This window comes from Sorex araneus, chromosome 2 (assembly GCF_027595985.1).
Source record: "Sorex araneus isolate mSorAra2 chromosome 2, mSorAra2.pri, whole genome shotgun sequence".
NCBI classification, from domain to species: Eukaryota; Metazoa; Chordata; class Mammalia; order Eulipotyphla; family Soricidae; genus Sorex; species Sorex araneus.
In genome coordinates, this window is record NC_073303.1 from 97,114,012 (window position 1) to 97,129,294 (window position 15,283).

Here is a 15,283-nt window from a genome sequence, read left to right on the forward strand (position 1 = left end):
TTGTTTAAACTTGGGCACATACTATAATCGTGTTCTGTGACCCAATTTTTCACTTATCACTGTCATTCCATTGCTCATCGATTTGCTTGAGTGGGCACCAGTAATGTCTCCATTGTGAGACTTATCGTTACTGTTTTTGGCATATCGAATATGCCATGGGTAGCTTGCCAGGCTCTCACCGTGCAGGCGAGATACTCTCCGTAGCTTGCCGGGCTCTTCAAGAGGGGCGGAGGAATCACCGGGGTCGGCTGCATGCAAGGCAACCGCCCTACCTGCTGTGCTTGTATATAGTTTCCTGTTAGAGTCTAAGAGTCTTTGCTTAGAAGCAGACGCCCTGCCAAAGCAGAGCTGCCCTGAGGGATTTGAGAGGCCGACATTTGTTACAGTAGTCTGGAACAGAGCTCTTTGGGCCTCCTGGCTATAGGTGTAAAGGGCTGGAAATTATCACTCCACAACCTTGGTTCAAACTGCCGATCTGTAGGCCCGTGTGTAGAATAGATGCTCGCCCTCGGGTGTAGACCAATTGAAGAACATTGGTTTAGATGGTCCAACATACGCACCATCAGTTTGACTGATCCATTCTCCTATTTTGAATTTCCTTTGTTCATTTTTTTTTGTTTTATGTTTACAGGACTAGTGGGGAACAACTTTTGAAATTGTCACACATACTATCCAGGCGCTGGCCTGAATAATCTTGTTGCATGAATTCAGCTTAGATACTTTTATTTCATACCCTTTGCTGATGCTTGAGTCAGTTGGGAAATGGAAAGAGGCTGCCAAAACCCTGACACTCAGTGTCAGCCCATGCACTGGGGAAATGAAACAGCTCACTTTCTTGAGATTTCAGATTTTTCAAAAGATGGCATTTATATCGCGCCAAAAGTTCTAGCGCGAACATTGTGGTTGTAGCAAAAATGTTAGGATTTTGATAGGAACTGTGCAATGATGCTTTTCACACGTCAGCGTTTATTTATTTATTTATTTACTTGTTGTAGAACACCAGGCCTTACCTTTCAGCTTCACTTTCAGTTGCACCTTTGCTCGGGAGCTCTTCTCCCAAGTTACTCTGAATGTGTTTTTATTCTTTTCGGTTTTATCTCGGTCGCACATTTTAAGCTGCCAGAGTCTTATCACTGGAAGGGTCTTTGGAGACCCTTCAGTAACAAAAAGAGAATGACTGACTAAATTCACCACGCTGGTAAGTTCCGTTGTCAGAGAAGAGCCTGGCAGGTACTCAGTGTTGTCTGCTGTGCCCAACCCCTTTCCCAGTCCACCCCCACCCAACCCCCATCTTGTCTTCTACTCCAGTTCAGAGAACTCGAGGAAAACCAAAACTCATTCAGGTTCTGTAACAACCATGAGGCTCCGAGCAGTTTTCTTGGAGAAGAATCGTTTGTTTACTCTTACACTCAGTTGGCAAGCGTTTTGTATTGGTCTGTGTTTGTGTACGCTCTGCTACGAGTTTGACAACACAGCAGTGGGCAGCACTGGCACAGATGTTGCCCATCTAGAAGCTTTGCTCTAAACAGCAAAGAAACAAGTGCTCATAAAATGCCGCAGCCCCTAAAAGTGAGTCTCTTCCAGCCTCTTGAGAACAGTGGGAGAATGGGGAGGAGACCAATTCACAGTGCTCAGGACCTCACTAAGGAATTGAGGTGGAGACTTTTGCCCTTAGCAGAAATATAGTGATCCAGACAAAACAGTAAAACCTGTGCTAAATGAGGAGACGGCTCACTGCTTAAGGAACTTGGAAAGATTCGCCTGGTTAAGAATAGTGGCCAACCGTTCAGAACCAATTGGACAGAGAGTTAGGAGTGTGCAGTGATGGGACGGGATGCATGGGGAATCTTGCGATGGGGGAGGCAGAACCGGCCCTGCCTCCTGCCCAAGTGAGACCAGAGCGGTCGCCCATGTACAGCAACTCCGCTCCTGAACAGCCATGATCCCAGCACCCCAGAAACCAATCTCAGAATGCAGCGCTGCTGGCAAAAATACCTCTGGACTTAATACCAGAATTCCAACTCTGGGCGGCCGCCTTCGTGACCGTGCAACATTATATGCTCTTTGTTACCAACAATGGAAAACATACAATCTAATGATGCCATTCCGACAGGTCTGACTGTTGGGGGAAAAACTCCAAATAATGATAGTGAGTTTCCTGTCGAAAATTGAATGTAATCAAAGTAAGGAAAGAGTAAAGTGAAAATCTAACTGTGTTAGAGGGGGAGTGAGAGGAGAGGTATGCTGGGGTTTTTGGTGGTGGAACATGTGCACTGGTGAAGGGATGGGTGTTTGAGCATAGTATGACTGAGACTATCCTAAAAGTCCTGTAACTGTTCTCACGGTGACTCAATTAAAAAAAATAAATTAAAAAAAAAAAAGAATAGTGGCCAAAGGTGGGAGAAATGGGTAGAGGGGCTTAAGGCAGTTGTCAGGGCCAGAGTTAAATGAGAAGGTCACTTAGGAATCTTTTAGGAGACCCCGCCCATACTTTGGGAGCTTCTTTGCCTTTCCCTTTGCTTTCATAAAGTCTTTTCTGAAAAAAAAAAATTAAATAGAAGGTTGATTTTCAACCTAGGGTCTTGGAAAGCTGTTGTTGTTTTAATTCAAGAGAGCACTGTGATGATAATACTTAATTATTTTATTGTTTTGTGGTGGGGTCACTCCCAGCAGTGGTGGGGAGTCAAGCCCAGAGTTTACTCCAGGCTTTGAACCAACTCTCTAGACCCTGATCTAATAGTACTTTCAGAGATCACTCTCACAGGACACAGGAATGGCGCATGACCTTTGGGATCTGTAAAACCCTTCATCGGCAGCCTGACCCACCGTTTGACCTCTCTTACCTTCATGAGCCTTTAGACAAAATTGTTATGAACGGTCACTTTAGAGAAAGTGTTAAGCACATATGGACTATCCTTATAATCTAATTTCTCTCCTCGTCCCACTTAGATTAGGATCATATACAAGGTTAGTAAAATAGGATATTTTATTGTATCACTGTGTGACTAGAGCAATAGCACAGTGGGTAGGGCGTTTGCCTTGCACACGGCTGACCCGGGTTTGATTCCTCCGTCTCTCTCATCGAGCCCAGGAAGCTACCGAGACTATCCCACCAACACGCCAGATCCTGACAAGCTACCTGTGGCGTATATGCCAAAAACAGTAACAAAAAGTCTCACAATGAAGACGTTACTGGTGCCTGTGTGAGCAAATTGATGAACAACAGGACAACCGTGCTGCAGACAGTGCACTGTATCACTGTTTCCCATTGCTGATCGATAATGAGGCCCATTATTGTTACTGTTTTGGGCATATCGAATACGCCACGAGTAGCTTGCCAGGCTCTGACATGCGAGATTCTGCATCACTCTCTCCCGGGAGCTTTGTTTTATAGTCTCTGGATCTTGGCCATTGATGGAATTACAAGGCGCAGGGGGTGGTTTGTGGGTGTGGCTGCCAAGCTACTGGAAAACTGGTGACCTGGGTGGAGGAGGCCCAGTCCTGTCCGACCAGGCTTGGAGATCTCAGCCACAGGTCCTGCTTACCTGAGTTCTTCTGCCGGTTCCTTCATGTGTGAGGCCCGTCTGAGTGTGTGAAGAGGCCTGGAGCATGGCTGTGGCTGGGTTCTGGAGGTTTTCGGCTGCTTGGGCTCTGCTTGGGTCAGGGAGGGAATCTCAACCCACCCCCCTCCAAAGTGCCCTGGTGAAGACAGCCTGGGCTGGGTTCAGGAGATTCTTTGTCATTTTATTGTACAGTTTACATTTTGCAGAATGAGGCATGGAAATTAAAACTACGAAACTCAGCAAAGGCGAGAGTGTGCAGTAGAAAGCACGCTTAGGATTAGAGACGTGATACAACTGCAAGGGCGCTTACCTTGCACACAGCCCACCAGGTTCAATATTCGGCACCCCATATGGTTTCCCCAAGCACCACCAGCAGTAATTTCCGAGTGCAGAGCCAGGAGTAAACTGAGCATCACCAGGTATGGCCCCCAAAAAAACAAACAAAAAAAGGGCATAGGTCCCTCTATCCTGCCCCCTGCCCCTAACGATGTTTCAGGATTGGGATAACTCAGAGGATATAAAAGATCAGAAGCTCTATTTCAGGGCTGAAAAAAATACCTTGTGTGCTCAGTGCCCTAAATTTGATCCCCAGCGCCACAAAACTTCCCTCATCCAGCACCAACCACCAGGCCCGAGCAGCCCCGTGGTTGGTCCTGTGCACCAAACCACCAGGCCCACCCTGCCAAGTACCCCAGGCATGGCCTCTAGGCTTCCCAAGAAATGCTGGGGAGACCCCTGGGGTTTTTTTTTATTATTATTATTTATTTTTTTTTATTTTGTTTTTTTTTGCTTTTTGGGTCACACCCAGCGATGCTCAGGGCTTACTCCTGGCTTTCCATTTAGGAATTATTCCTGGTGGTATTGGGGGACCATATGGGATGCCGGGAATTGAACCTGGGTCTCTTGTGTGCAAGGCAAACGCCCTACCTGCTGTACTATTGGTCCGGCCCCGGCCCCTGGTTTGTTTTGTTCTGCTTTGTTTTGTTGGTTTTTCCTCTCTTTTAATATCTGAATTGTTACAATTCTATGTTTTTATTACAACTACCAAGAAATAGAAAGAATTCTCAGAAGATCAACCTAGATACATTTTATTAAGAACTTGTGGTGACCCCGAGCGGCCACACGTGAACGGCTCTCCGTACCTGAAGGCCCATGATCCTGGAGGCCAGCTAACTACTTTCGGCACCCAGTGGCTTCTTACAGAAATGCCTCTAGACCGTGAACTAAGCTGCGGCCCCATGCTACCCTGGGAGGGGAAAGGTTTTTCTCTCTCGGCCTTTCCTTTTGCAGGCAGCGTGGTGACCATCATCTTATAAGGCCCACTAAAGAGAGGTACAAGCTTGCAATGACGCAACTTCTGGCAGAAATTTCTCTGGACTTATTACTAAAATACCAAAAATCCAAAACCTCATAGGCTCTTCATTCTCAACAATGGAAAACAAATTATCAAATGATGCCTTTTTTGGCAGGTCTGACTGTTGGGGGAAAGTTCCAAATTATATTCGTGAGTTTCCTGTTGAAATATTGAATGTAATCAAAGTAAAGAGAAAGTAAAGTGAAAATCATCTTTTCACTGGTGGGGGGCCGGGGGCGGGGGGTGGGCTGGGAGGTATACTGAGGTTCTTGGTGGTGGAACATGTGCACTGGTGAAGGGATGGGTGTTTGATCATTGTATGACTGAGACTTAAACCTGAAAGCTTTGTAACTTTTCTTATGGTGATTCAATAAAAAATTTTAAAAGTAAATATATATATATATATATATATATATATTGTGGCATGCCTGGCACTCTGCATGTACTCTACCCAGTGCCCTCATGATGCCACTTAACAGGTTATGGAGGTGACTTACTGTTCTCACCTTATCGGCATAGAGACCAGGACTCTAAAGGAGGAGTGACATGGTCAAACTCAGACCTGACTGCGTGCGTGTTACTGAATTGTGCAAGCACTGGGCATTCAGGCAGCTGTGAGGGGTGATTCGGTATGAACCCTTGAACAGTGGACAAGGTGGACATAAGATCTCTCATCTATGTTGAATTATACAAATGCTCCCAACATAAGATTCTTGTTTCCCTCCATAGAATGGAGTTTAGTGAGTCAGTAATACTTGCTAATAATTGTTTGCTCACGTAATAGAGTCTACTGTTGTCTTTCAAATGTCCCCATATCTGTAAGGAGACAGTACTATAAGGAGTTTATTGACTTTGGGTTTGGTTCGGTTTATGTTTTGACCCGTCCACCTCCCTGTCTTGAATATGTTACAGAAATCTGTAGTGTTGTCAAGATGAGCTAATAAAGTGGCAAAAGCTGGCGACCTACCACCTTCTCCAAAGTGAGCCTTCCCCAATAGTCACTTCCCTTCATTACCAGTTGAGCATGTGCAGGGGAACCCATTTTTAAACAGTGAGACATACTGGTAAGACTGAAAGTTTCACCCAGAGTCACCCAGGACCAAGAGTGCCTCTAGCCCTGGGCTTCTGGGCTCCTTCTAAGAATTGATTCTTAGAGTTTTACCCCAGGGCTAGCCTGATGACAGAGCACCAGTTTTAAATATTTCAAAGTGGTCAACAACACTTTGGTTGAAGGACCACTATCCTAGGACCTGAAGGAGTTAAAGAGATAGCTCATTTGTACCAGGGAACCTTGGACTTCACTGGTAGGAGCCAGCCTGTTATTTTAATTGGATTTTTCAATATGCTGAGCAGCAAGTCAGCAGATTTGCATGAAATTAACTTTGAGCAAAACTCTTGTGTTGAGGGCAATGGGGAGAGAATGTCAGGATCGTTGCACAGTGGCCAACAACCTAATGGTGTGCGTGTTCATTTCTCCAGTTGGTAGTGCATGCGGGTTCCGCACCAGCCCAGTGGGGAAACCCAAAGATCTTGTTACAGTGTGAGCACCTCAGCTGCTCCCACCCTTCTGCCTGGGCTGGGCAGTGACCTAGAACGAAGCCTCCCTTTAAGGAGCATGGGTTCTGGAATCATCAAGTGTCCACATTTTTAAACTTTGTGTGTGTGTGTGTGTGTGTGTGTGCGTGTGTGCTTGTGCTTCCTGCATGTAAAATAAAATCAGAGCAAGTTGTGGCATGTTCTACAGATTTTAGTGTAGTTGACCAAAAGCAATACTGAAATGCCTTCCTGTTGCTGGTAAGGTTTCACAGCGTGTACGGGGCATCTCAGAAGGAGCTGCTCTCCCCTCCCCTCTCTCGGATGGACCTCTGCAGCCGCTGTGTGCACGGGACCCCAGAAGGCATGGTGCTGGCAAGCGTGTGGGTGGACAGATTCGCTGTCAAGTGTTTTAGTGTCTCCTCAGGCTGTTATTGGTGGCTTTGGCTCAAGATCTAATATCATACATTATTACCCATTTTCCATAATTTCCACACCATATTTGATGCAGTTCAGACAGTAGGCAATAAATCACATATATACATATATGTGAGTATATATGTATATATGTATATGTATGTATATGTGTATATGTATATGTATATACATATATACACACCTCTCGGAGAGCCTGGCAAGCTACCCGTGTCATATTCAATATGCCAAAAACAGTAATGATAGGTCTCATTCCCCTGACCCTGAAAGAGCCTCCAGTTGTTGGGAAAGATGAGTAAGGCGAGGCTGCTAAAATCTCAGGGCTGGAAGGAATAGAGATGTCACTGGTGCCTGCTCGAGTAAATGGGCGAACAACGGGATGACAGTGATGACAGGTTCTGGAGAGGAGCGATGGCTAATAACTCGGAGAACAAATGAACAGGATCGTGTGTGCTTATATCCATGGAGGGAAACTGCTCATCAGGTCCTCAAGAGCTGGGGTGATGTGGGGAGTGGTGGGGTGGATGCCCAGTAGTGTCTAAGCAACTGTAGGAAATTAATGTGTGTGTGGTTGTTTTTCAAAACTAAGTATAGTTTACTAATAAAAGGGTAGACTTTAGCCATCTCCTTTCTTGGTTTCAGTATGAAATTGATGTGCATATTGACAGGGAATAGGCCTTTATGACAAAGAAAGCAAACCACAGTTTGCTTGGAAAACAAAATATGTTTACCATATCTAAACACCTTCCTAAAATAGATTTTAAGTGCCGCTTGCCTAATAAGATGGGAAAGAGTGTGCTTCTTGAATCATGTATAGTGCTGATATTATTTCCACTTGAATTATTACCAACTTCATCATTAGAGGAGGGGAGAGAGATTGGGAGTTGAGTTTCTGCCCTCATTGAGCTTATACCCTGGTGGGAAAGAGTATATATACATAAATATAGTAACACATAACATAGGTGGATGTAAAAGGAAGTGGTAAAATGCCAATGGTGAAATTTCTTACTCTGACAGAAGTATTAGAAGAACAGGGCTGCAGCGATAGCACAGCGGGTAGGGCGTTTGCCTTGCAGGTGACCAACCCGGGTTCGAATCCCAGCATCCCATATGGTCCCCTGAGCACCACAAAGGGTGATTCCTGAGTGCAGAGCCAGGAGTAACCCCTGTGCATTGCCGGGTGTGACCCAAAAAAGAAAAAAAAAAAGAAGTATTAGAAGAACAGAAAGATGTACCACTTCAGTAATAATTGCAATGAAGTGATTTAAGAAATTATTTGTTTATGTACATGTGTACATGCACTGTCATGTAGTGGTTCAGTTGAACACTTGGGAGCTCAGATCATGGCTTTCTGCTCTCAGGCTGTTAGGTGCAGGCAGATACACCATCTCACGTGACCTTGAAAACGCCTGGTGGGTTAGGTGAGATGATGGCTACTAAAGCCAGTCCAAAAAAGCCTGGTCTGTGAAGAACGTTCGCCATCGGTGGTTGACTTCATTGTCTATATTCACTTCTTTCTAACCTTCTCTCCTCTCTGTTTCAGCTCCAAGGTCTGAGTCACAATGTGATTTTCACCTTGGATTCCTTGTTAAAAGGAGACCTCAAGGGAGTCAAAGGAGTAAGTATTCAGAAGCGTTATTTTCTCTTTAACTTGAAAGAATTAGTATATTTTCTCTAGCTCTCTTTCTCTCTTAAGATTATAGCAGTCCTTGTATTTGAAAATTATTTTGAGCATTTTTAGCATTAAAAAGACCATTCTTAGAGAATCATCATTGGAAAAGATATGTCACTCACATCCCACTATTCTCTGAGGAACAAGATGACACACTTTTGGAAGCTTGATGGTGACTCAGTGGGGAGGAGAATCATGTCTGAGCCTCTCCCAGGCGTTCCATGTGGAGGGAAAGGTGTGAAGTTTAAGAACATGCTTTGTGTAAAGTCTCAAGTATACTTAGAAATGGGACATCTTACTGAAATATTATTTCAGAATTATTTATTCACCTTTAAGCAAAAGTACATTCACCTTCAATCTCATTTTCTCTTTAAGGATCTTAAGAAGCCATTTGACAAAGCCTGGAAAGATTATGAGACAAAGTTGTAAGTGTTTCTGTTTTGTTTGTTTTGGGGGTTACTCCTGGCTCATGCACTTTGGAGTTACTCCTGGCAGTGCTTGGGGAACCATATGGGATGCTGGGAATCGAACCCGGGTCAGCCGCATGCAAGGCAAACACCCTACCCGCTGTGCTATTGCTCCAGCCCCAGAGTTGTGTTTCTTTGTTGTTGTTTTTTTTTTTTAATTATGGTGAATTCCTAAGAAATAGAATTCCTGAAAGAACAGAGTCCCTAACTGATAACTTTTTGAGCAGTAAATTCCAGTATATTTTCTTGTATGGACTAAGAGGTAGGTATGCTTACCTAACTAAAAAATGGTATCGTGTCCCACACTAGTGGTGTAGAGCAAGAAACATTTTTTATCAGACTATTTTGGCATTCATGGCTGTTACTGTCACTTGTAGATCTATGACTTTTTACAGCTTTCATTACTAGAGCAACTCGTGAACATTTCTATGTAGCACAGCAGTGGGGAAATAGTATTTGTGACATCTTTCTCCCAGAGCGTTCTGCGTGTGTTACCTACTGTCAGAACTATCAGTTTGTAGTTTTAACTGTCCTCTTGGAGACCAGACTGCTGAAGCTTAGAGGGCCTGAGGTTTCGCTAGAAAGCGTCAAGCTGGTGTCCACTTTGGTCTGTGTGTCCCCAGGCTGCAGCAGGACAGCAAAGGCACAACAGACACACAGCTGCCTGGCTCAGTGGCTGAGCGGGGCTGGGGAGACACATGAAGTGCACAGGAATCAATCAATACACATCAAGTGCTGGAGAGGGACCTTGTTCGTCTTCATACTGTCTGGTTCACACCATGCTCCTTTATTATCGTGCGCAACATGGGTGAGAGTAGAAATACATAGTTAAGACGTTTAATAATAATCTTTTTTCTTTTTATTATTTGAATCACATAGGATACACAGTTAAAAGCTGTTCATGATCAGATTTTGGTCATGGGATGTTCCAACCAGTGTACATTTCCCACCACCAATGTCCCCAGTCTCCCTCCCTCCACCTCCCACCCACCCAGCCTGTCTCTGTGGCAGATGCTCTTCCTCTTTCTCTCTCTCCTTTGGGGCATCGTGGTTTTCAGTACAGGTACTGAGAGGTTATCATGTTTGTTCCTTTACCTACTTCAGCACGGAGTTCTTATCCAGAGTGATCTTTTCCAACTCCGGTGTTATAGTGGTCCCTTCTTTATCCTCCAGCCTTCTCCCCTAGCAGTTGAAATAAGCTTCCAACCATGGACCAATCCTCCTGGCCCTTGTTTCTACTGTCCTTGGGTGTTAGGCTCATATTATGTATTTCATATCTCACAAATGACTGCAATCATCCTATGTCTTGTTTCTCTCCTTCTGACTATTTCACTCAGCATGAAACTCTCCATATCCATCATAACAGTAATCTTAACTGTAAAGTAGGATAACTCTAAATACAAAAGAATAAAAAGTATTTCCACAGTAATAAGAGCTGAGTGAAAACTCCAGCAAGAGAAGAGAAAAAAAAAAAAACTAAGCATTTTCCTATGTCTTAAGTGCGTCAGTTTGATCTTATTGCCTTGGGAATGCTTTTGTTGGCTGTTAAAAATGCAGCTGAGAACAAAAAAGATACTTTACATGATCAGCTGATGTAAATGAATGCTTTGGACCATCTTATTCCCCCATAGGAGAGTAAGTCAGAGGTGCCCACGCTCTTGAAAGCAGTACTGCCCTTCGAGGGCCACTGTTTGCAGTTGGAAGGCTTGGAATGAAGTGTTTAGAAAAATGCAGAAAGAAAAGGCCAAAGAGATAGTATAAGAATTGAGATACCTACCTTTTTCATGTCTTTTTCATGTCACTTTGACCTTTGGCACTGCATAGGTTCCCCTGAGCCCCACCAGGACTGATCCCTGAGCATGTATGTTGGCTGAAAGCTGGGAGGTGCCTGACAGTCAGTATCGTGAACATTGAGCATGCTAAGCTGATCTGGACACTCTGAGTGGCACTTCTTAGACAATATATGAACTTGTCGGGCTGTTCATTTGGCTCTTTTGTTCTCTAGGATCTAAACTTGGTGAGGGGTCAGAGTAATAGTACCGTGGACAGGGTACTTGCATTGCATGCAGCCTACCCAGATTTGATCCCTGGCCTCTCCAGGTGTGTCCCCTCAGTACAGAGCCAGGAGTAAGGCCTGAGCACTGCTGGGTGTGGTTTAAAAAAAAAATGGTGAATGTATGCTGCTGCTGATAACGTTCTTTTTCTGCTGAAAGGAAGCATGAATAAAGCACCGAGGGTGCTTCTCTTGGAAAGGGCAGTGGCCCTCTGTCCAGCCCTCGTTGGCCGTGAGTCCCGTTAGTCTCTCCATTTTCCATCACTTGCCTGTCTCTGGTTGGGTATGTTCATGCTCTTCCTGTCCTTTAACTATTACTTCTTGGATCTCCTATACAACCATCTCATCCCTTTCCAGACCACATTTACTCAGTTCTATTTTGTAACCAAACCATTTGTCACTTGGTGGCAGTAGTGGAGAGAAAGATGTGAGGGGGACTAGGGCACCTCTGCCTCCCCAAGAACAATTTTATAGAGACTCAATTTAATTGCAAAATAATTAAAGCAAGTATTTTTATTTTTTTTGGCGGGGAGGGGCATATCCAGCAATGCTCAGGGGTTTACTTCTGGCTTGGCACTCAGGAATACTCCTGCTGGTGTATGTACAGTGAACCATATGGGATGCCAGGGTTTGAACCCGGGTCAGCTGCATGAAAAGCAGACACCTCACCCGCTGTACTATCACTCCTGAGTATTTATCTTAGAGGCTAGGGGTTCATACCTACTGCCTTTTCTATTTTTTTTCCACTCTCCTCCCCAAAGTACCTGGGGGTCTGTTTGAGGTCATGACCATATTTGTCCATGTTCATCTGTTGCCATGACAGCTATAAACTGTCAGTGCAGATGGTCCTGATTATGGTAGGTCGAAGCATTGGTGATTGTACAGTGAACTAGAGTCCTCCCTGTGAATTTCAAAGAAAGCATGGACACACAGGACTCACGTTCTAGCTGGCCCACGGCAAAGGACAGGTGAAGGACTGGGGGAATGAAGAGATAGGGCATTTCTCTCTCCTCCCCGACATAGTTCAGTCTCTCCCCTTGGGGCATAATTTCTTTCCCTTTCCCCATCCTTGTCCCCTCTCACCCTTATGGCGTATTTTAGAAAGAAATCATGAAGAGTGGGCTACACATAGATGCAGTTGAACATTGTCATAACAACAAACAGAGGTAAAGCCACTCCTTCAGGAGAAGCTCTGGGAGATTAACTCCAGGACAAGGTCTCATCTGAGGGTTCAGCACTCTAGATTACTAGGAGATCCGCTCAAGGGGCGGGGTTCCATTTAGGGGTATTGCTTTCTCCTTTCCTCAGCTAGTAATCCACTTAAACAATCATAGTGAATTTACTTCTTATAATATTTCTAGTCAATTTGTATGGACACGGTATGAGATATATTAAGCTTAAAGGTTGGCTCTTCCTGGGGACATCTCCCTGTACATCCCAAACTACAGTCCTCAGGCCAGGTTACTCTTTCCTAACCCCAGCAGGGTCCTTATTCAGTCACTTCTTTTTGGGTCATGACAGAGTTTGTCCATGACCGTCCTCTTAAATTATACTTCTTATGGCACTTAGCTTTTCCCTTTTCAATGCCAGAGTAGCCTACAGCTTGCCCTGGGTCCATCCTTGTCCCTTGCTGGGACCCTCCTTTTGGGGGTATTAGGAAGTAAAGGCAACTGAGGCTTAACTCAAGTAAGTATAGCGGATGCCCAGAGGTAAATATTATTTGGAGTCAATTAATTCCCATGTTCCGAAAGCAAAGCATTCACTGTCTTCCTGTGCCTATACAAAAAGGACGTTGCTAAACCGTGCAAGTGACATAAAGGAAAGAGAAAAGCAATAGAGGGTTATTAATGCTTGATGGAATTAGGTCTGCCTCGGGAGCACTGTTGTGGGAGTAACTCAGTAAACCTAAGCTCCCAGCAGGAAGAGCAAGGACAACCCAATGTTATCCAAAACTCTCAAATGTCGCCTAGGACTGACCCATTCTTGCTCCCCTGACTGTATCAAAGGGGGAAGTGTCCTGAAATTGGGCAGAATTCCCTTCTCATCCTTAATTTGCCCTTAATTTGCCCTTGACATTATTCTGCCATAAGTTGGCCCTTCTTCATTTCTCCCTGCCATTTCTCATACTCCCGTGGCCTCGCCCATACCAATGCCTATCAGTACCTAACAGTGGGGGGCAGGGAAAGCTCTTGGCAGCACCTTGGACCACATCCAGCAGCGTCAAGGATAGAATGCAGGGCCTCCTCACACATGCAGGTCATGTGATCTGACAGTGAGCCACATTCCTGGCTCTGGTGCTCTCATGTTCCTGGAGCAAGCAGATGCCATTGGGCTACACTAGCACTCGGCAGGGACAAATGGAAACGTTACTGGCGCCCACTCAAGCAAATCGATGAGCAACAGGATGACAAGTGATACGAGTGAAGAAGTGACATTCATTGCCAAATACATTATGACTGAATTTCTACTGTAGTGCAGTTTTTTTCCTCTTTTAATGCTCATCCATTCCTTGATTTGCTTAGTTACATGGGAACCTTTCATAAATTTTTATTATCAGTGATGTTATTGGTCAAAGACTACATTATACAGATATCATTATAATGACCCTACATTTACTATCATTCAACTCTTCAGCCATCCTTCCTGTCTTGTAGTTCAGCAGTGTAGCAGTCGTCCTGAGGCCACTCCTTTTTATTACATCCCTTCTTTCTTCTCAGAGTCCCATTGTTTGCAGGCTTACCGCCTCTATTTCCAATAAACACTTCGAAAGATAAAATGTTCAGGTTTTAGCATTTCCAAAAATATCTTCTCTCTGCCGTCATAGTATCAAAGTTCTAATTTTATAGTCATCTTCCTTAAAATACTGAAGCATGTCATACTTCTTAATGTCCAGTATTGCTAATGAAAAATGTAGTACCTTTTACCTCTCTCTTTGTGTATGACATATAGGGGTTTTGAGTAGTAGAGTGGAGTTTTAAATTAGAAAAATGTTGAGATCTTTTCCATAAAAGATTTTACAAAGTTTCTTTATGTACCATGGTATGTGTATTGACAATCCGTTTACAAGAGAGTTATTTTTATATAGAATTTTATATACTAAATATATATTAAATATATGTATTATAGATTTTATATTCATATGTTTGTATATTTTACTTTGTATTTAATATGGTATATGTGTTAAATATATGTATTAAAGTAAACCTCAACCAGGCTTCTGGTTGATTCTTCATTGGGTTAGTGGGTTTTCCCCCATTATTTTGTCTTTTGGTTTTTGGTGGGTTTTTTTTTTTTTTTTTTTTTTTTTTTTTTTTTGCTTTTTTGGGTCAGACCCAGTGATGCTCAGGGGTTACTCCTGGCTCTGCATTCAGGAATTACTTCTGGTGGTGCTTGGAGAACCATAAGGGATGCTGGGAATTGAGCCCAGTTGGCTGCATGCAAGGCAAACGCCCTACCCACTGTGCTATTGCTCCAGCCTGTCCCCATTATTTTGTATACAGGAAAAAATACTGGCTTTCTTTGGAGTTTGATTCCTACCACCAGTTACAATAAGACTTGAAGGTTAAATTAGTTAGACTTTGCATTCACCAAAAAAAAAAAAAAAAGAAAGAAAAGAAAAATGGAAATTATAGGCAGTTTTTAATTGGAATTAAATTAATTAACTTAAATATACTTTCGGAAAGAGGACTGTGAGCATTAATGCTATGAGGAATGTAGTCAATTAGCTGCGAGCACTGTAAAGTTAACTTTATTATTCACAAGCTCCCTTCTCAGCCTTTCCCCACTGAAAAGTGTTTTTCCAGAATTTTCAATGATAGATCTGGATTTCTCCCATTTCTTGTTTTGAGCAATCCTGTTCCTGGTGGTTTTATGATTAAAATGTTACTGGGATATGGAATCAGCCCAAGCTTAGATAACTATTAATAATTACTTTTGATTTTAAGTTTCAAAATCTATTCGTATTCAGTATACATCTTGGATCTCCAACTTTGTGATTCTTCTATCTCAAAAAGTGGTAAGTTGGAGAGATAGTACAGGGAGTAAGGTACTTGCCTTGCATCCAACCCAACCCTGGTTTGATCTCTGGCACCGCATATGGTTTCCCAGGCACTGCCAGGAAGTGATCCCTAGTCAAAGATTAGAGTGTAAGCCCTGAGTACAGGTGGTGGGCATTTGTCCCTCTCTCCTAAAAACCCAACTCAACTC

General features: G+C 43.7%; 1 protein-coding gene across 1 annotated transcript in view; it reads left to right on the forward strand.

Annotated features, from left to right (window-relative positions):
* ASAP1 (ArfGAP with SH3 domain, ankyrin repeat and PH domain 1) overlaps window positions 1–15,283 on the forward strand; it is a 301,291-nt gene that overhangs the window by 181,954 nt on the left and 104,054 nt on the right. The window contains exons 4-5 of the mRNA XM_012936073.2: window positions 8,429–8,503; window positions 8,933–8,982. Coding sequence (XP_012791527.2) covers window positions 8,429–8,503; window positions 8,933–8,982 — 125 coding nt within the window. The remainder of the gene's footprint in view (window positions 1–8,428; window positions 8,504–8,932; window positions 8,983–15,283) is intronic.